Below are 23,417 nucleotides of genomic sequence, written 5' to 3' on the forward strand. Positions count from 1 at the left end.
AACCTTACTTTGATATCCATGACAATGTGAAATGTCACTTAGGTGTTTACAGTAGGACATTTTGGTGATGGAAAGAATACAATAAATTGAAAGAAAGTTCAACTTTACAAAGGGGACGTATCACCATCAGGACAGGAAGCCGTTAGGACCGGACACACTCCCGACTTGAAATGGCACAATCATGACGGGACGCTACCACAGCGGGACACCATCAGGACGGGGTACCGTCAGAACCTGACACGACACACTTCTGATAAGACACCATCACGACGGGGTACCGTCAGAACCTGACACGACACACTTCTGATGAGACACCATCAGGACCGGGTACCGTCAGAACCTGACACGACACACTTCTGATAAGGCACCACCAGGACGGGGTACCGTCAAAACCTGACACGACACGCTTCTGATAAGACACCATCACGACGAGACACCATCCTCGTTTATGCCTTGCAAACTAATATTGGACGACACATTATTATCAGGTAAGATTGATAGGAAGGAAACAGAGAGAAAATGGATTATGTAAATGAGGTGTTATGTGAGAAAAGTTAACGGTCAACTATCTCGAGACTAAACTAATGTTTGTCCGGAATCACCTACTACGTAAATTCTGTGTAAACATCTTCTGGTTATCTCACAACACACTAGGCTGTGTAGTGTATCTGCGTACTTAACTATCACTAGTCGTACATCTAGTTTACCCATATATCTTTATCTAGGTCACCTATAAATTCTACATAGCCAGATCCTCTAAGTTTACTCCGCATATGTCGGCCACTAAGATGTTCTGTTTGGTATACTACGTTGTTCTATTGTGTGCCCGTAATACAAACAAGTGTCAATAACCACTAGAAAGATACTGTTAAATATAGCAAAAAAACAATGGAAGACATCTTACAATGGGAAAATGCTGAAAAGCAAATAATTGATAAGTCGTAATGTTTACTTATACATTGGGCTGTATTTAGTTGGCACATATGATTGTTCAATCAATGATATAGCCATCTGTCGAGAGACAGTCATTGTAAACCAACATTAAATTAGAACGTCATAATAATGATGACGTCATCAGGTTAGGGCATTCATAGCAGATGATTGTTACGTTATGTTATGTCTGTTATAGTTGTGACGTTATGTAATGTCTGTTTTAGTTGTGACGTTATGTAATGTCTGTTATAGTTGTGACGTTATGTAATGTCTGTTATAGTTCTGACCTTATGTAATGTCTCTTATAGTTCTGACGTTATGTAATGTCTGTTATAGTTGTGACGTTATGTAATGTCTGTTATAGTTGTGACGTTATGTAATGTTATGTAATGTCTGTTATAGTTCTGCCGTTATGTAATGTCTGTTATAGTTCTGACCTTATGTAATGTCTCTTATAGTTCTGACGTTATATAATAATAATACTAATACTATTATTCGGGTAAAAGGCAGATAGTGTATTATCTGCCTTTTACCTGAATACATATTACTATTTTGCAGATTGGACATATTTACAAGTTATTTATGCCATATAACTAGTAAACAGTCAGGTGTTAACAACTGGATTGGATTAGATTATTTTAAGCCTTTACCTGGGATGACACATAAAGCCACATTGTGGCTTAATTCCAATGGGGCCCCTTAGATCTAAATCAATCAATCAAATTCACAAAATAGTTACATGATGATATAATAGATATTGATAATTTGATAAGACTATAAGACACTAAGATAATGTCTGTTATATTGTAATACCTGTCATAGCTCTAACGTTATATTATAATGTCTGTTTTAGTTCCCAACGTTATATCACGATGTCTATTATAGTTATAACGTTATATCATGATGTCTATTATAGTTATAACGTTATATACTGATGTCTTTTATAGTTGTAACGTTATATCATGAAGTCTATTATAGTTATAACGTTCTATCATGAGGTCATTTATAGTTATAACGTTATATCATACTATCTATTATAGTTAATACGTTATATCATAATGTCTATTATAGTTATAACGTTATATCATGATGTCTTTTATAGCTCTAACGTTATATCATAATGTTGATTATAGTTATAACGTTATTTCATTATGTCTATTATAGTTATAACGTTATATTGTAATGTCTGTTATATAATAGACATCATGATATAACGTCATAACTATAATAGACATCATGATATCACGTTATAACTATAATAGACATTATAATATAACGTAATAATAATAGACATCATGATATAACGTTGTAACTATAATAGACATAATGAAATAACGTTATATCATGATGTCTTTTATAGCTCTAACGTTATATCATAATATTGATTATAGTTATAACGTTATATCATGAGGTCTATTATAGTTATAACGTTATATAATGATGTCTATTATAGTTATTACGTTTTATCATAATGTCTATTATAGTTATAAAGACGGCGAGGGCTGATATGGTTTAGAGAAATTGTGTCATATCGCATATACAAAAAACCCGTATTTATTAGTAAGTATGTAATAAAACGTTATATCATACTATCTAGTATAGTTATTACGTTATATTATAATGTCTATTATAGTTATAACGTTATATCATGATGTCTATTATAGTTATTACGTTTTATCATGATGTGTATTATAGTTATAACGTTATTTCATAATGTCTATTATAGTTATAACGTGATATATTGATGTCTATTATAGTTATAACGTCATATCATGATGTCTATTATAGTTATAACGTTATATCATGATGTCTATTATAGTTGTTACGTTTTATCATGATGTGTATTATAGTTATAACGTTATTTCATGATGTCTATTATAGTTATTACGTTTTATCATGATGTCTATTATAGTTATAACGTTATATCATGATGTCTATTATAGTTATGACGTTATATCATGATGTCTATTATAGTTATTACGTTTTATCATAATGTCTATTATAGTTATAACGTGATATTATGATGTGTATTATAGTTATTACGTTATTTCATAATGTCTATTATAGTTATAACGTGATATATTGATGTCTATTATAGTTATAACGTTATATCATACTATCTATTATAGTTATTACGTTATATCATAATGTCTATTATAGGTATCACGTTATATCATGATGTCTATTTTAGTTATAAGGTTATATCATGATGTCTATTATAGTTATAACGTTATTTCATTATGTCTATTATAGTTATAACGTTATATTGTAATGTCTGTTATAGTTCTAACGTTATATTGTAATGTCTGTTATAGTTATAACGTTATATCATAATGTCTATTATAGTTATAACGTTATACCATAATGTCTATTATAGTTATAACGTTATACCATAATGTCTATTATAGTTATAACGTTATATCATGATGTCCATTATAGCTATAACGTTATATCATGAGGTCTATTATAGTTAAAACGTTATATCATGATGTTTATTATAGTTATAACGTTATATCATGATGTCTATTATAGCTATAACGTTATATCATGAGGGCTATTATAGTTATAACGTTATATCATGATGTCCATTATAGCTATAACGTTATATCATGAGGTCTATTATAGTTATATCGTTATATCATGATGTCTAATATAGTTAGAACGTTGTATCATGATGTCTTTTATAGCTATAACGTTATATCATGAGGTCTATTATAGTTAAAACGTTATATCATGATGTTTATTATAGTTATAACGTTATATCATGATGTCTATTATAGCTATAACGTTATATCATGAGGTCTATTATAGTTATATCGTTATATCATGATGTCTAATATAGTTAGAACGTTATATCATGATGTCTTTTATAGCTATAACGTTATATCATGAGGTCTATTATAGTTATAACGTTATATCATGATGTCTATTATAGTTATAGAGTTATATCATGATGTCTATTATAGTTATAACGTCATATCATGATGTCTATTATAGTTATAACGTTATATCATGATGTGTATTATAGTTATTACGTTATTTCATGATGTCTATTATAGTTATAACGTGATATATTGAGATGTCTATTATAGTTATAACGTTATATCATGATGTGTATTATAGTTATTACGTTATTTCATGATGTCTATTATAGTTATAACGTGATATATTGATGTCTTTTATAGTTATAACGTTATATCATACTATCTATTATAGTTATTACGTTATATCATAATGTCTATTATAGTTATAACGTTATATCATGATGTCTATTTTAGTTCTAACGTTATATCATAATGTCTTTTATAGTTATAACGTCATATCATGATGTCTATTATAGCTCTAACGTTATATCATAATATTGATTATAGTTATAACGTTATATCATGAGGTTTATTATAGTTATAACGTTATATCATGATGTCTGTTATAGCTCTAACGTTATATCATAATGTCTATTATAGTTATAACGTCATATCATGAGGTCTATTATAGTTATAACGTTATATTGTAATGTCTGTTATAGTTCTAACGTTATGTTGTAATGTCTGTTATAGTTATAACGTTATATCATCATGTCTATTATAGTTATAACGTTATTTCATTATGTCTATTATAGTTATAACGTTATATCATGAGGTCTATTATAGTTATAACGTTATATTGTAATGTCTGTTATAGTTCTAACGTTATGTTGTAATGTCTGTTATAGTTATAACGTTATATCATAATGTCTATTATAGTTATAACGTCATATCATGAGGTCTATTATAGTTATAACGTTATATCATGAGGTCTATTATAGTTATAACGTCATATCATGAGGTCTATTATAGTTATAACGTTATATCATGATGTCTATTATAGTTATAACGTTATATCATGAGGTTTATTATAGTTATAACGTTATATCATGATGTCTATTATAGCTATAACGTTATATCATAATCTCTATTATAGTGATAACGTTATATCATAATGTCTATTATAGCTCTAACGTTATATCATAATATTGATTATAGTTATAACGTTATATCATGAGGTTTATTATAGTTATAACGTTATATCATGATGTCTATTATAGCTCTAACGTTATATCATAATGTCTATTATAGTTATAACGTTATATCATACTATCTATTATAGTTATAACGTCATATTGTAATGTATGTTATAGTTCTAACGTTATATTGTAATGTCTGTTATAGTTATAACGTTATATTGTAATGTCTGTTATAGTTATAACGTTATATCATAATGTCTGTTATAGTTCTAACGTTATATTGTAATGTCTGTTATAGTTCTAACGTTATATTGTTATGTCTGTTATAGTATTTAAGTTATGTCGCAATGTCTGTTATAGTTCTGATGTTTAATCGTATCTACTCGTCAAGCAGTCGTCTCGTCATTGGCTAAACCCACTTCCGCATTGGCCGTTACTTCCTCGATATCCTATTAACTGTACTATTGATGCTGAATACGTAATTGTTTGATTCATACGACACTGCGTGATTATACATACTGCATGTTAAATACCAGATACAATTATGATAACGTTAGGACTGTATATATCCAGCTTTCAATTTACTTCCTTTTCAGAATTTAACTATTCTAGTCAACCAAGACTTATCTTTATTATACTTATAAGTGATGAAATGCTATGAAATTAGATTCACAGATATTCCAAACGTTGTTTGATATTTCTATGTCTCTACAAACAGAGTTTGACTAATTTGAAAATAATTGCTGAAGTATATATTGTTGAAACCAGGAACTGTATGTATTGTTTAACTTGTTCAATTCTAAAGAATCGTGTAGGCTTTGTTTACGACGGTGTATCCTGATATTGAAGCAATATTGTATAGTTTTAGAATGTTTGCATATTCCTTTTGAATGCTTTTATGCATCGTATCAATACATTTCTACGCATCATTGTGTATAATATCAATACATTTCTACGCATCATTGTGTAAAATATCAATAGATTTAAGCGTGTGGAGATTTTCGTGTGTATTGTATACTCCCCATTTTTTAATTTTTCGTGTAATTTTTGGGAAGAAATTTCGTCTAATCAGTTAAAACAATCACATTTATTAATGATATTGTGAGTTTGGTGAAATTCATGACCAGTTATCGGGATAACAACACCAGGAGTGCTTTAATATTTCACGTCAAATCCCCATACCACTATCTACTTCTTAACGTTACTATACCATCTTCCATGGCCTTCCAGAACCAATATACCGGCCTGAATAACCTTGCAACTGTGTTATATTATACAAATATTAAAAGTAATTTCTTTTTCTGTTCATACATCATAACAATGATCGAGGAATGGTCAATGGCTGGCATTACTGTCGCGACTCTGGTGTCTGTTTAATATTGTGTTGGTTTGTTTATCATGTGTGGTTGGCAAGGTACAATCAGCACCTTTTTTCAGCATTGTAAATAGTCAATATATATGACAAAAGATACAAGATACACCGCTTAAACGTGCCAGTAAACTAACTGTTACCATACTGTAGTTAATACTGACCCTCATTGTCACAATACTTTTAAATTGTCCATTCAATTGTTAAGAATGTTGTAAATGCTGACATTTACAATCAAACCGCTAAGTCTATTATGGTAGGCGATGTCAGTAAAATGAAGTTTGCACTCCTTTTAACGTACCAGATAATGAACATTAATTAGTAGGTGAGGATATAAAGTTGCAAAACGACACAACTTTATTGGGACAATAGAACAATGGCTCCAGATGGATTGCTGTCTAGAGTACTGGTATCAGTCTGCTTTATCCTAAACACCTTTGTATTTCTAAACATTATATATGGAGCTCCTGCCACAGTATATAGCCAACTAATGTTCTTATAACAAACGCGGATACAACTACATTTATAAAGAACACTTGTTTATCGTAGTAGATGTTTCTGTTAATATTACTGCACTGTCATAATACATGTTTCTGTTAATATTACTGCACTGTCATAATACGTGTTTCTGTTAATATTACTGCACTGTCATAATACCTGTTTCTGTTAATATTACTGCACTGTCATAATACATGTTTCTGTTAATATTACCGCACTGTCATAATACATGTTTCTGTTAATATTACCGCACTGTCATAATACATGTTTCTGTTAATATTACTGCACTGTCATAGTACATGTTTCTGTTAATATTACTGCGCTGTCGTAGTACATGTTTCTGTTGTCATTTATATACAATATTGAATTAAACAATTATATTTAAACAAATATCAACAGAATAGTATGTTATAGTATTCTTTTATGAATAATTTTCCATAAACACAATATTTGTGCGTTTGACGAATTGAATACAATCATCAAAAGTTCAGGATGTTGTTTGAATTTAATGTATAATATCATAAAACATTTACACACGATCTAAAGGTTTAATTTAAAATATGAAGTTTTCATTTAGTAAAAACAATTTTGAATGCGTTATTGTACGCTTAGATTTAATCACTTTTGCGTTTGTCGAATAAAAGAATGCGTAATATTTGCTCTAGAATGAAATAATTTTTGTCTTAAACATATCTAGTAATAGAAATGTATGCTGCTATTATTACATCTATAAATATTTTTATTCATCAAATTATAATTAATTTTTATCATGTATTTCTGAAATGGCAAAATTGAGTTTTTTAGTCATATCGTGAGCAAAACCTGTAGGTTTTTCTATAGATGAAGTTAAATATACACAATTAGCTGTAATTATATGAACTGATCGCTAATAAGGTAATTGTCGTTGCAAAATAAATACAATTTATATATCATGTGTAAATAGACAAAAGATTTATAATAGTCACCTCGTGATTGATTTTTTTTCCGCACAAAAAGGATCGTAAAAAGTAGAGAGCACACATCATAATCGGACACAAAGTAGTTATTTGTCATCGCTCCTAATAATCAAATCAAATTAACCTTAAATGAATTACAAACATCTGATTGAATCGTGTCTACCTGGCATAATCACCAATATCAATACAATTTTGAATATATTATATAAAGCTCCTCTATAAAAATCCTCAGTAATTTGCAGGTATAACGTACATTTAGTTTAAAACATGTTATAAATATCACAAACCAAAACCTTTATAGGCTGTTATTGGATGTTTATCCATTACATGTTGTGTAGAATTAGACGTTACGTGAGAGATATACGTATATATAGAGAAACTACCAGTATACTACTATATGTCGACCATCCGTTATAAAAAATATATATAACGGCATAATTCTTACTATTAATATCGTATAACTCAAGAAATTGAATATCTGACATCAAATTTCCGTTTACAGCGTTAACATCGTCTCGGAAAGAAATGTAAAATATTCAAATATATACGGACGCTTGGTGTTGTAAATCGACCTTCTTCTTATCCTCATAAAACAGAAGATGAAACAATCTGCAACATAAACAGCATTAATACACACATACCGTACCAGTTACCCGTATAAAAACGCGCGGAGAGGGCTATCCAACATACAAGAACCAAGCGTAACCACAGAACACATAATTGTATACTAGTAGGTATACTTGTCCGATTGTATACTGCTATATATTATACAGTCACTGCCATCTCATTGGTTGAAAACCTTTCTTCAAATATTCATAAGTAGCGCCCTAGGAATTCGCTGAATGTGCTAAACTACACTCTTCAGAGGAAATTACTTGGTGCCTAAGTCAGTGTCTATGTCTTAATAAAACATGGTAAGTTGATAACCAGACCAAAGAGAAGGTATACCATCAACGTTTTATTAAACCGAGAAGGATTAATAACAGCCACTATAACGTCAATCTAAATTTATACCATCCTACCTGATCACGGTTTGTAGCGGTAGTAAATGTAATGTCGATCTGTATATAATATACATTTATACAAATTGGAGAACACCTTTGAATATTCTTAATGAATAAGAACGCTTTATGTTTCGGTAGTTCATGCCATTCATCCCAACGTTTAGCAATCGTGGCAACTTACTCATTCTGGATATATGATATTTTCCGAACATATGTTGCCATTTATTAATTAAAATAGGAACAAAAATTATAAGGATTATCGTTACGAAATATGATAGTAACATATGGAACTGTGCTATCTGATCGCAAATGTAACAATATATGTAAATTCAACTAATGTATGGTACTAAGTAATCTCAAAAAACAATATTGAACGATAAACACAATACAAATACTGACTGGGAAAGGTGTAAGCGTGTGTACGAATAGGACGAGAAACATTATGACAGGTACTACATATGGTTCTAATTTATGTCTCCTCATTTCCCGGTGTTGTGGGGATTGATGTCTCTTCAGTTCCTGGTGTTGTGGGGATTGATGTCCGCTCAGTTCCTGGTGTTGTGGGGATTGATGTCTCCACAGTTCCTGTTGTTGTAGGGATTGATGTCTCCACAGTTCCTGGTGTTGTGGGGATTGATTTCTCCTCATTTCCTGGTGTTGTAGAGATTGATGTCTCCACAGTTCCCGGTGTTGTGGGGATTGATGTTCCCTCAGTTCCAGGTGTGGTGGGGTATTGATGTCCCCTTAGTTCCTGGTGTTGTAGGGATTGGTGTCTCCACAGTTCCTGGTGTTGTAGGGATTGATGTTCCCTCGGATCCTGGTGTTGTGGATATTGATGTCCCATTAGGTCCTGGTGTTGTGAGGATTGATTTCTCATCAGTTTCTGGTGTTGTTGGGATTGATATCTCTTCAGTTCCTTGTGTTGTGGGGATTGATGTCCTCTCAGTTCCTGGTGTTGTGGGGATTGATGTCTCCAGAGTTCCTGATGTTGTGGGGATTAATGTCCCCTCAGTTCCTGGTGTTGTGGGGATTGATGTCCTCTCAGTTCCTGGTTATGTGGGGATTGATGTCTCCAGAGTTCCTGATGTTGTGGGGATTAATGTCCCCACAGTTCCTGGTGTTGTGGGTATTGATGTCCCCTTAGTTCCTGGTGTTGTGGGGATTGATGTCTCCACAGTTCCTGGTGTTGTAGGGATTAATGTCCCCTTAGTTCCTGGTGTTGTGGGGATTGATGTCTCTACAGATCCTGGTGTTGTGGGGATTGATGTCAGCTCAGTTCCTGGCGTTGTGGGGATTAGTTTCTTCTCAGATCCTGGTGTTGTAGGGTTTGATATCTCCTCAGTTCCTGATGTAGTGGGAATTGATGTCTCCACAGTTCCTGGTGTTGTTGGTATTGATGTACCCCCAGTTCCTGTGGAGATTGATGTCCCCTTAACTCCTGGTGTTGAGGAGATAGATGTCCCCTCAGTTCCCGGTGTTGTGGGAATTAATGTCCCCTTAGTTCCTGGTGTTGTGGGGATTGATGTCTCTACAGTTCCTGATGTTGTGGGGATTGATGTCTCCACAGTTCCTGGTGTTGTTGGGATTGGTGTCACCTCAGTTCCTGGTGTTGTTTGGATTGATGTCTCCACAGTTCCTGGTGTTGTTGGGATAAATGTCCCCTCAATTCCTGGTATTGTGGGGATTGATGTCTCCACAGTTCCTGGTGTTGTGGGGATTGATGTCTCATCAGTTCCTGGTGTCGTGGAGATCGATGTCTCCACAGTTCCTGGTGTTGTGGGGATCGATGTCTCCTCAGTTCCTGGTGTCGTGGAGATCGATGTCTTCCTCAGTTCCTAATGTTGTGGGGATCGATGTCTCCTCAGTTCCTGGTATTGTGGGGATAGATGTCTCATCTTCTTTTGGTTTTATTGATGATCAATTTATAAACCAGGTGAGAAACTCATATCTCACATTGACTCAATCGATACGATTCCGTACTTGAAGAATGGTTATGTATTGATGAATCTTATTGAAATATAATATTGATTATCAAATTGCATATGTTTGAAACAAAACTGCTAACTTATCTCAAAAGACGTCTTTGACTTACAGCGAATGTTTTGGAAATACAACCAGTAGAGTCGTCTAGCTTTCTGAGTGTTATTGTTCAACGACAGGCGGTTGATCCTTAATAAATAAACAGAAATGACTTGTGTACAGTAAACAACTCATTATTTAAACCAATGATTTATATAACACATCATATTACGCAAGACGTGAAATCTGTTATTGTTAGACAGATTGCTGTACATATACGTTGATCAAATGAATAAATTGGGAATGTAATTATATAATCGTGCTTTACGTAACAGGAGGTGATTGATTGATATTAATGTTGATATATCGATGTGAGAGTTATGTCTAAGGCAGTGTCATGTTCTCCCTGGGGCATTTCTGAAAAAAAGCACTGGGCATTTCCAAAAAAACCCCATGAAAATCTAAAATATCATAGGTAGAAAAAAAAACCACCAATTAAAATGAACAGCCGCTTTAACTATACACATGCCAGTTAAAAATCCATAGATCAGTTCCGGTCTTGGTGTTAAGGTGAAATTATGATGGAAGGGAAGCAACTCCTTATTACATTCGACGATTTGAAATATCATTTTTTAGATTGTGTTAATCATACATTTTCTACACTAATGCAAAGCAATATAAATTGCAAAAAAATCGAAACAGTAGCCTTAAAACTGATTTGTTTTTATTTTGATTTGCTGAGATTATAATTGAAAATTCATAAATGACATTTTATGTACAAAAAAGGTGAAAATGTATATGTTTATAAATGCTCACAAATCTCTCTTTCCGAATGAGAATACTTTAAATATTAAAAAATCTACTCATCATTCTGGAGAGTTTTACACAAGGCTATGTACATGTAAGGTTTTTATTTAAACTGTAACGTCCTTTTCTATCACTTCTTATTGCCCGACTTAGTAGAATGTATTGTATCTGCAGTATCGTTCTGGATCAATTTAAATCAAAAGTATTTTCAATTTTTGAACATTATCAGCAAAATTACGGCTATTTTGAATCCCAGAACATTAGCCAATTGATTTTATTAATGATTATTATAATAGCTATGCATCGTAACGCTTGTTACAGATAAGTGCAATTCGCTATTACAGACACGTATTCCTGTTATAAACTTTCGATATTTCTTGACATATTTCCAGTTCTTCTTATCCAAAATATCGACTGGTGTATGTACGAATGCAGTCCAGTCATAATTACCGCAAAATATCCCTAAAATATCTAGATTATTTCAGATAGAATAAATATCCGGCCAATTTGACCTATGAGACAATATCTCAACGTAAAATACAGATTATACTATTATTCAAAAAATAAAAGTACAAACCAACTTCTTCATAGATACTGGTTACTTAATAGCACACAGATACTTGTTACTTAATAGCACACAGATACTTGTTACTTAATAACACACAGATACTGGTTACTTAATAACACACAGATACTGGTTACTTAATAACACACATATATTGGTTACTTAATAACACACAGATACTGGTTACTTAATAGCACACAGATACTGGTTACTTAATAACACACAGATACTTGTTACTTAATAACACACAAATACTGGTTACTTAATAACACACAGATACTGGTTACTTAATAACACACAGATACTGGTTACTTAATCGAGGCCGATAAACCCCTAAACAGCAACACCTCGGAATAGAAATATATTTGAGATATGGCGCCATTTCGTAGTATCCGTTTTGTTACGAAAGAGAAAGACACCCCATGGTGTCTATGAAATATTTTTATGAATCATCAGCCTTTATGCTTATTACAGGCAAAATTAAATCGACGCTATGAATAATTTGAATAACGAAAGCATGAGTTCAACATATGCAATTATCAAATTGCAACTCCGATATTTAATAGTAGACTGTAAGCCTGACTTATCATTGGGCTGGATTTCATGGTAATCATACCGTCATTTAGGGAGCTAATTGAAAACAGGAAATTAGTCAGGATGACAAAAATCTCATCAGATGCAAGTTAGATTTAACAATAAATAATGGCTAATTCCATGACTTTAGATAACACTAATGTTTATATCTTTTTTCGTGTACATACCAAGACCCATTACATTAAAGGCAATTACGGTAAAGCTATGAATTTTGTTCAAAACAAAGCAAATGTTCTCTTGCAGAGCGGCCGGTAATATATTTAATTTGAAAAGCTTTAGAATCTATTAACAGTTGCTATGTATATTCATTTTTTCAATGCAATGATAGATGAGTAACGTTTTGGTAAATCTGTGTTGTACTTTAGTGGGACTGGTGGGGATGGCCTCTAGGCGTTACCGAAGAATGATGCATACTTATAACAAAACTATGTCGCCCCTATAATCTCCTTTATTCAGACCTCTGATTGAGGGAGACATCGTGTGACGAGTTGGTATAAGTAAGTGGTACGGCCTTAGTGGGCTATCATCTAACTACAATTTAATGCGACATGAGGGTGGGTTGGTGAAATGTCAAATGTAAGAAAATGAACTAGGTATCGGAGCAGACAAGACGTACCTGGTGCTCGCATTTAACAACATTAGGTAGCAGCTGTTAAATAGCCAGCCGATAACCTGTAGGACGAAAGTGTAACTTGTTTACAGCACAGTGTACAGTTCGTTTATACCTGACGTCACAGCAGTCTTATATGTCCACACATAGCAGAGTGTGAGTATTTCTGAAGTGTTATTAGAGTGAAGTATATATCATCATTTATCCGATATTGTCATCTTTATATCATCTTACACGTTTTCGTCACGTGATTCTATGGGATTCCCGGATTGATGTCTACATACCACGGTTCAGTAACCACGGTTCAGTGAAGCGTTCAGAGGAGTGGAAGTATTACAACTTCTGGCGGGACACGAAACAGATAGTAACCACAACGCCGTAGTGGCTGTAACATTAGAACAGTACATATATAGGTTAGTACAGACTCGCTGTGGTGTATTTAACGTAAGTATAGAAACCATTGACAGTAGACCTGTCACCAAAACAACGAATTCGTCGACTACCAGTCACGTGATACGTTACAGCTGCTGCAAAAACTAGTTTAACATAATGACCTTTTCATTAAGGATTGTTTTCTAAACATTGGTAATTATTTTACATATAATTGATTACAATGGCACTTTTGCCATTTAAATAAATAGCATATTTGTTTCAAAATTTTCAAATTCACGTTACTTTTATCCGTAAGATTGTCCCTAGTTGCAATTTTTTGTTTTCCCGGTACTGAACTCACTTTAACGCTTCCCGGAAAGATGACATGGACACATTTAATTAAGACCTTTTCATAGAAAACCTTGTTCATAGTGCAGATTGTGAGTCAGGACATCCATTGAGAATGCTCTTTGCTATTTCGTGGAGTGCAAACTTTGTATAACTGAAATATGTATGCTGTTGTAAATGTGATTATTATGTTTATGTTTAGACATGTACAAAATTAATTAAATCCATAATTTTCAATGTTATTCATAAGTTATATTAATACGCCTCTTTATATTTATGTTTTGTAAGTATATGCTCAATTTGACAGACATTTCAGTATACATGTATTGTTACGAACAAGAAAAAGAAAAGAGAACTGTAAATTTTCCGAACATACATTAAAATTGCATGGTGTATATTTTATTCTTTATACTTTCAGTTTGTATTATCTTACAGTTTATAAAAATCCTATTTAATATCACAACATGAACAATAAAAATAGCGTCGAATGTGCAACTAACTACCCAATACATGTAGGATTTCGAAAAAAGTGATATCAAATAGTCAGCTTGAAGCTAGATGACCAACACTAAGTTAAGTAAAGCTGATTACCAATTATCAGTATATATGGAGTAATGTATTGAGGAGAAAAAAATTAAGTTTTTCATACGTTTCAATCTAATGCCACGCTCCTGCCAGGATTTACGATATGTTTACCATGTTTATAAATACATACTTGTGTAGTACATATATCTTTTTAATACTGATAGTGAGACTTGTCGTAAACAGTTTTGCATTACCTGATGGCGACGTGTTTCTATTTTTAGTGTATCCCCCTCACTCGTGCACATCATTTACATACAGCATGTATTCCCTGCAGTCAACATGTTAGCATTACTAAGGAAGGCTGTTGGGAATTCCATTTTCGTTTTGAATTTCGCATCCTGGCTACAGTGCCATCGATTGATCGTCACAAATAAAGGCGTGGGCGATCTGGAACAGGTGAGGTAACACTTTTCGGCGTAAGGTAAAGTCTTAACCCTTCAATATACATTAGTAGTAGAGTCCGCTTATTTGTCAATCAAAACTTCATATACAAACGGTGGCATTATAAAAAAATATGAGTGTCGGTGTTTCAATATCAGTTTACTGCTAGTCATCATACTTTACGCTGGACCAAAGAGCCTCACCAAATGGTGCATAGTTGTAGGTAAGACAAATTTAATCAAAGTATATTTATGCATTAAATATACGTTTTAGAATTGTATTGATTGAGCTTAAAAATACCAGAGCATACGAATAAGCAAGATATAAATAGAACTTCGCCAATAGGGTGCAACATTTTTTTCAGAGCATGTCTTGCGTGAAAACTAACCACAATGGAGGATTATACTATAAATACAGGTTAATCTGCAGGGTTCCCCAGATTAGTACATTGTATTAAATCCCATTGTGTACTTCAACTGTTAATGCTAACAAACCAAAACGAACTTTTTTTCTCATTTTAATTTGGGTTAAAAAAATAATCTCAAAAATATGCAGATACGGATGAGTTCCCACTCCTTTTTGGCAATAATTGTTACTCTGTTGAAAAAAATAAAGTTTATATCATTTTCCTAGTATTATTGAAAGTCACAGCTGGATGGGATTTTGACGCTAAAGGAACCACAATTATTGTTTCATATAATATTCAATTAGTATGTCATTTTGACTTTTTAATGATCAACAAAAACCCCACCCCAACACATAACCAATAAAAATGATAATAATGCTTGAAAAATATTATTCTTATTTAACCGAAACGAACCTAACACCAGTTAGAGTTGTCAATATAGAAACGTTCAGGCGCTGACTAGTAACAGTTCACGTACAATGTCGCCAACAGAGATAACATCGTTTTAATAACGGACGTTAATAGAGAGTTTCATCTTCAGTGTTACTATGTTAAGCTACTGCAGAAAATTGTTACTCTTAAAACAATAGTTCATGTAAACCATTCAAGAATACATGACAGCTACAAGGTCCTACTCGGAGACTGATCGTGAGCGTCAAACACCTTACGACATGAATATAATGACTAGAAATACGAAACAGGAAAGTAAATAACACTTATAGCTCAGCATTGGATTGTTTGAAGCTACATTAATATGTAACCTGGATTAGAACTGCAGTCATTGAGGGAACAACGTGATATATCACATACAAATGATATAGGGAACTTGTTGATAAGACGAAGAGATAATGTTTCTTTTCAAACGGACTGTTTAGAAGTTTTTAGGTTTTTCGGTTATCACAAGATTATCACCTGGTTATTTAACTAGATTGCTATCTATAGCTACCTATAAAGTATCTACTATCTATATAGTAGCGGTATCGTTATTCAGGTAAACAGAGTAAGACATCGTTGTAGAAACAAAGCTGTAGGACGCTTCTGTTTACATCTGTGGAGAGTAAGACATCGTTGTAGAAACAAAGCTGTAGGACGCTTCTGTTTACATCTGTGGAGAGTAAGACATCGTTGTAGAAACAAAGCTGTAGGACGCTTCTGTTTACATCTGTGGAGAGTAAGACATCGTTGTAGAAACAAAGCTGTAGGACGCTTCTGTTTACATCTGTGGAGAGTAAGACATCGTTGTAGAAACAAAGCTGTAGGACGCTTCTGTTTACATCTGTGGAGAGTAAGACATCGTTGTAGAAACAAAGCTGTAGGACGCTTCTGTTTACATCTGTGGAGAGTAAGACATCGTTGTAGAAACAAAGCTGTAGGACGCTTCCGTTTAGATCTGTGAGGAGTAAGACATCGTTGTAGAAATAAAGCTGTAGGACGCTTCCGTTTAAATCTGTGGGGAGTAAGACATCATTGTAGAAACAAAGCTGTAGGACGCTTCCGTTGAGATATGTGGTGAGTAAATGTTCAGAACACATTTAACATAGATTCGGTGGAATGTTTGTGTAGACTATGTACTTCGTTTTCAGGCTCAATGGCTGCAGAACGACTGATAGGAAGATACAGAGAGTGGACGTTTTTATCACGAAATTGGAATAATAAAAGGTTATTCCAAGTTCATGGCATTCGATCAGTTGGGAAGTCGAGATTTGTGGAAGAATTTTTGAAATTCAAAGAGGATAGCAAAGAGTGTTATGTGAAGGTGGTGCCGATCAAGGTAAGGACGGTATCTGGTGTAAGAGGGATTTGTTTGTCCTTATTCTCTGCTCTAAATCTGTCAGCACCGGAAGATGACACGATCTGGACAGAAACTATATGCAGCACTCTGGCCGGAAGAGGAGATACAGACATCATAATAGTGTTTGACGACGCTGAGAATATACTAGAGAGGGAAAGCGCAGAAGAGTTCAAACAGTTTTGTAAACATTTGATTGAAAACTGCAGGAATGTCAAAATCATCATCACATCGACAACGGAAGTTGTTTTCGAAGACATCGAAGAGCAATGCATGGACCTTCTGATACCTCCTCTCTCGCCAACAGATTCTGAGGCGTTACTTCGTCGTTATGCCCCGTCCGTGGACTTTGGACCACATCTTAAGACCATAATTGAGTTGTGTGAGGGGTTACCTCTTGCCATCGCCATGGTTGCTTCGGAGCTGACAGGAACCGGAAGTGACGCTTCCTCTCTGACTGTAGCGGAAATGTCTCTGGCGCTTCAAAACTGTCGTCTTGAGGCCTTAAGTCAGTTCATGTATACACGTAACGAAAGATTAGGTGAGTATCAAGCTGGTATATCGTTATGATAACTTTCATGTTCTTTTGACTTTAACAACATGCTTATTTTGTCAACAAATCATGTTCAACTTTAATATACTGGTTATATTACGAACTGAAGAACTGGTTTGCTCTATCCATTTCAACTACTTTTTCATTTCTGACTGATTGGTGTCAAATGTTTTCCATTTTTTTCTGTTCCCGTTGTTGCCTATTTATGATAATACTTAAACCCAATTTTGTCCTTGCGTTGACGCTATTGTATGGTTTTCGGTTTTGCTATACCAAGGAATGGTTCAAATTCATATTCACATGTTCTTGACTGATACAAAGATGGTTTTCATCATTTTATTTTTTATGAAATGTCTTGATGTTAAGTTCTTATATATATTTTTGTTAAGAAAAAAATGTAATTTCAATTTAGTCAAAGAGTTTTACATCGTGAGCATATCAATTTATAGACCTTCTATTTTATCAGTATCAAATGTTCTCCCCACCAGATGCTATATACGGCACGTTCCTGGAACGTTTACCAGAGTCCATGCGACACAAACTGGCCATGATAGGGTACATACCCGGAACGTTTACTCCAAGTCACGTGAGGGAGATGATCGGTAAGTATTTGATTAACATATATGACTATCGGAATTTCGTTACATTATCCGCTTTGCATGTCGGTTACTCTTGAAATCGTCGTGTCATGACCACAATCACAATTGCTCTCTCTTGATCGGGAGGTAGTATGTGACGTGGCAAGAATCACGGATACTGAAAATCCGGTCAAAATGCCACACCATAAATGTGTTGACTTGTCAGAATTAAAGAAATATAGCATATGGATAGTTAATTGACAATCCAGCCTGATTGATAATTTGAATAATCAGCTTTTATGTCCTTTGTGTAGATGATCCAACCGTCGAAGAGGCGATGGAAACTACCATTACGCCATTGATAAGACGACATTTTCTGAAACAGGACGACATCACACAGCGATACGATATACAAGGGATCCTAAGGAACTGTATTGACGACTTATTGGAGACTGTTAAGAACAGCCCAGGTAGGAACATTACTCACATATTTCATATGAAGGTAAATAGCAAATAAGAGGACTTCATAATCCCACTTTCAAACATTCAAATTGTGGCATGTCCTTGTCATATACAAAACAAATATGTTTGAATGTATATGAAACCTACATTCTAAGTAGCATGCCCCTCGATCGCTTACTGCCAATATATTTCAAAATCCCGTTTTCTCATTTTTATTCTAGCGTTTCCCTCAATTTTTGCCGACTCTTTTATAAGACATATATTCTCTGGACATGATGGCAGTATTAAGGGGTTTTACTATATATATTTACGTACTTACTATCTATATTCCCCTATATTTCCAAATGGAGTGTTGATGTTATTTTGTTAATGAAATATAAATTCCTACTCAACTTTACTTACTTGTAGAGGCGAAGGAGAGGTTCTGTTTCCTATTTGCCCGTTTAATGACGAAAATCGGAAGTATGCTGACAACTTCCGAATACGCAGACGCCCTGTGTCAGTATAACCAAGAACAACAGAACTTCCAGAAGCTTCTAACGAATGTGGAGCTGGTCTACTCTAACGAAGATATGTATTGCCTGTATATGGAGATAGCGGTCAATGCGTCCAACGTCATCCAGCAGTTCATGGGCGGTAATGTTACCTTAACATAATTAGTCAATTCCTACAATACAAAAATACATAAGAACGAAAAACGATTAACTGCTACACAATCGCATTCCATTCTTTTGTCAAACTGTCCAGTCAATGATTTTAGGAGAACAGTCATAATTTATTATATACAACATTTTTCTGTAATCAAGCCGTTTTTTTTGTATCTATATATAGTTACCATTATTGAGGTCGACTGGACGGACATGACCTCAGTTTAAATATCTATAATAGGGCAACTCCTATACACACAGCTTTAATATAGGCCTTTATTTGAGAAATATTGGATAAGATTTTCATATTTCTTTATTGTTGCATTTCCTACAACTCTCGCACCATTCTGTTTATTTACTTGTTCTCCTAACAGCGTACACTAAAAGGAAATTATACGAGTAACTTAAGCTGTTGTCATGTTCCCTTCACAATACATGTAATACGACAGTTCTTGGTTCGTTAACCAGTTTTTTTTTATATGTTGCCCAGTTAATTACCTTATAAGTAGAAATGCTTTTATGGTCAGTTCAGTAGAGTATGAAAGGAAGAGGATTACAAATTTCACGATATATTGGTAGCGAACTATTAAAGTTTCCCCCTACGTTAACAGCTGACGGATTCCAGTTCTACCAAGAGCTTACCGTTCTCTCGTCAAAACTGAACAGAAAGCTGGACGAGGCATGTGTTCAGTTGTGTTATGGTGGAGCGTTGACCAATGTCAAGGTCAGTGTGACGCCTTGTTCACAATGCATCTCAAACCTGAAAGTTGAATTATCAGCATGAGTTGTAGAAATCATTTTCCATTTTTTTTATTCATTTCTTTATTAAGGATGAAACAGAGTTTAATTCCTTATTCTTCTTCATCTTTAGATTTTTATTTTGTTTCTATCCCACAATCCCTATTGAATGTGAACTAGGCATTTCTGGTAGTGAATTACTAGTTCTAAAAACTTGGTACCGTACGTTTTATGTAGATAGCAGCTAAGCTTTCCATAAGGTACATACTAGTTAAATTGTTTTATTTTTGTTTTTATATAAACTCCGTATTCTGGATGCTCTATATGCTAATGTACATAATATCAAGACAAAATTTAAAGGGATGTCATATATTTAGGGCATCTCTAAAGAAGGCGAGGCGAAATATCGTCTTGCAATACAGTACTTGGAAAACTACAGGGATGACCCATCGCTGTCATTGTCCGGTTGCTACCACGGTCTGAGGAAGGACATCCGTTATCATCTGGCAACCTCGTATCAGAGAATGGGGTGGAATCTGTTTATCCAAGGCAGAACAAGTGAAGCTATCGTGTAAGTAGTGATTTCTTATTTCATACTAAAACTGCTGATCGTATAGCAATGTTTGTCCTGACTCACTGTGTTAATTGTGTAATTTTGGCGTTATTTTAGTTATCTGGAAAAGGCTTTTGAGTTTGAGAACGAGTTAAAGATGTACACGGACGAACTAATCCTATCTACGTTGATGTCACTTGGAATAACGCACAACCTCTCTGGTAAGTAATCATATGTACGTAAATCAACGTTCTTCATATTTATACTGTTCAAATTGTCATAAGTTATATTTTCTTCATTTTCATTCTTTCCAGAATTCATTTCGTTGCTTAGAATCCTTATTGCTTTAATTTATTTCCTAAGTGAAAGGATCTGATTCTTTCAGCACCATGACCTATAATAGATTAAAAACGTGTAAACTCCATACGAAATACCTCTATCTATAAATGCCTATGTATAAATATTGAGGAAATATCCGAACTTTACCAGAAAAATGACTTTCCAATACTTGTATATAAAACTGCTGAGGATCTCTTACAGATAAAAAATTGTATTATATCGTCCAATATTGTACATTTTGTATTTCATTAAAATATTTGTTATACAAATGTACCAGAAATGTGTCATAATAGCGCTCATACCACCAGAAATATTGACATCTTATTTTTATACAATCTTTCCCTATATTTTGCAATATATACTCAATGCACTACTTTGTATTCTTATCTAGAGCACACAATCCTCAGTGAAACGATCTTGATATGTCGACTACTGGTTTACGGCACTTCACTTTTTTGTTTTTGTTTTGGTAAATACTGTCCGCTTTAGACATTTATTTGTAAAGATTTTTTATTTGGATATTAATTGCCAAAAACTGTTTTTTTCGATTGATATTAATTGCCAAAAACTATTTTTTTGGATGGATATTGATTTCTATTGGCTATTTTTCATCGTGGAACTATTAAAATTAGTGTTGTCTTTTATTATTGAAAAAAAGGACAAATGAAAATGCACTTTTTTTACATCCCCAGAGAACATGAGCGTCGCTCTTCGGTATCACGAAGAAGCTCTTCGCCGGAGGAAACAACTTTACAAAACTCCAGAAGATCCTGAGGGGGAAAGACATCCTGCTATTGGATCCTGCTACAACAACATGGGACTGACATACCGTAAGATGGAACGCAAGGACGAAACGCTCTACTATTTCAAAAAGTCATTGGAAGTAAAACAGAAAACCAAAGCCCCACAAAAATCTGTCGCGATATCGATTATCAATGTTGCCAGTGCTCTTTCCGAAACAGGAAAGCATAACGAAGGTATGCTTATGTTACGAGATGCAACGGCAATTTTAAACAAGACCCCAAATATTTATCAAGACACAAAAGCTTTAGTATATGCAACGGAAGGCCAGATCATGCTCCGCAAGAAATGCTACAAAGAAAGCATTAAGCTCTTCAAGAAATCCTTATCCATTCGCAAGCACAGCGGCCCTAACAACTTTTGGTCAGGAGAGACATACAACGACCTCGCTAAGGCATACATTGGTCTCAATGATAGCAGACAGGCTCTTTATTGGCTGAATAAAGTGTTCAGTCTGCAAGAGGAATTAAAATCAGATGCTCCAACTAATTCGTTCGTGTACGACTGCTACGTTAGAGTCATGGGCGTGCTTGCTGACATTGGCAATTACGACGAGGTTGGTTACGCGTTTAATATTGCATTGCAAGAGCTGCAGCGCTTACGCGTGGAGTTCACTGCCTTGGGCAACGCTACCAAGATAGCGTGGGTAGATTCTGAAAGCAGTTCGCTTCCTGGAGTCTTTACCCGTCTGGTTCCCTGCACCGATCAGTCACAGCCACTGTGTGTCCAGTAGATACAGGTTACACAACACCATTGGTGAACTGTGTTAATTGAAGACCGTATAACAAATATGGGTGAGGCTGAATATCATACCAGATTTTTTTATGAACCGACGCACGCTCCAAAACCTCGAAATTTCATTCAGTTTAAAAATTAACTAAATCGAGTCAGATATACATGATATCCAACCTGCATGCAAGTCGCGTGTAGCATAGAAGTTAGCTCTCACACGCGAGATTATTTCTTTTGGACATACATTTACTGATAATATGGTTTCATTTTTTTGTACCCGTATGATGTGTTTATATATTCTCCCTTTAAATAATTTGTGAAACTACCATCATACGGACGTGGATATAATCCAAACATAGCTTATTTTGACTTGTTGATTGAAATATTAATCTGTTTTTAAAATACTGTCTCGCTGTTTCTCAACTTTCTATAACGTATGACGTCGTGTCGTTTTCATCAAGAAGACAATAAGCAGGACCTTGACACAATGAATAATTCATGTTTTGCGCATTTTCTCCGCTCTTGAGCTCTAAATTACATATTTGCAATAAATTTCTTTTGTCGAAAACATTAACTTTATTTGGCTTTCTCTATCGACGAACTCAGTATTTAAATAGGTATTTCCTTAGTTCGCATCTCTAGAATGTTTCCCATCGAGTGATGGTTGGTTATCATGTTTATCTAATTCGAGTAAGTTAATTTTCATGTTGTGTAAAGACACGATTTTAAAGTGTCTTTTAACAATCTACAAACTAACTAAGGAGAGTTAGATAAA

At 34.0% G+C, this 23,417-nt stretch overlaps 2 protein-coding genes across 7 annotated transcripts; one reads left to right on the plus strand and one right to left on the minus strand.

The window, feature by feature from the left end:
• Positions 1-23,214, plus strand: LOC110442765. 6 transcript variants are annotated; one of them, XM_021486538.1, is made up of 10 exons: positions 1-488; positions 14,885-15,059; positions 17,034-17,780; positions 18,281-18,394; positions 18,685-18,840; positions 19,241-19,468; positions 20,091-20,203; positions 20,595-20,788; positions 20,888-20,991; positions 21,802-23,214. In XM_021486538.1, the coding sequence occupies exons 3-10, from the start codon at positions 17,039-17,041 to the stop codon at positions 22,641-22,643; spliced, it is 2,493 nt and encodes an 830-aa protein (XP_021342213.1). In that variant the 5' UTR covers positions 1-488; positions 14,885-15,059; positions 17,034-17,038; the 3' UTR covers positions 22,644-23,214. The 6 variants fall into 6 exon arrangements, with proteins under 6 accessions (XP_021342213.1, XP_021342224.1, XP_021342244.1 ...); XM_021486549.1 differs by lacking the exon at positions 1-488 and adding an exon at positions 13,108-13,514; XM_021486556.1 differs by lacking the exon at positions 1-488 and adding an exon at positions 13,521-13,771 and having other exon boundaries at positions 14,885-15,084.
• Positions 9,816-12,776, minus strand: LOC110442653 (cell wall adhesin EAP1-like). The gene is made up of 2 exons (XM_021486350.1): positions 12,771-12,776; positions 9,816-10,598 (listed from the first exon to the last, which is right to left on the minus strand). Exons 1-2 carry the CDS (start codon positions 12,774-12,776, stop codon positions 9,816-9,818), a joined length of 789 nt encoding a protein of 262 aa, XP_021342025.1.
• Positions 23,215-23,417: the final 203 nt, after the last annotated feature.

This window comes from Mizuhopecten yessoensis, unplaced genomic scaffold, assembly GCF_002113885.1.
Source record: "Mizuhopecten yessoensis strain PY_sf001 unplaced genomic scaffold, ASM211388v2 scaffold1923, whole genome shotgun sequence".
NCBI lineage: Eukaryota > Metazoa > Mollusca > Bivalvia > Pectinida > Pectinidae > Mizuhopecten > Mizuhopecten yessoensis.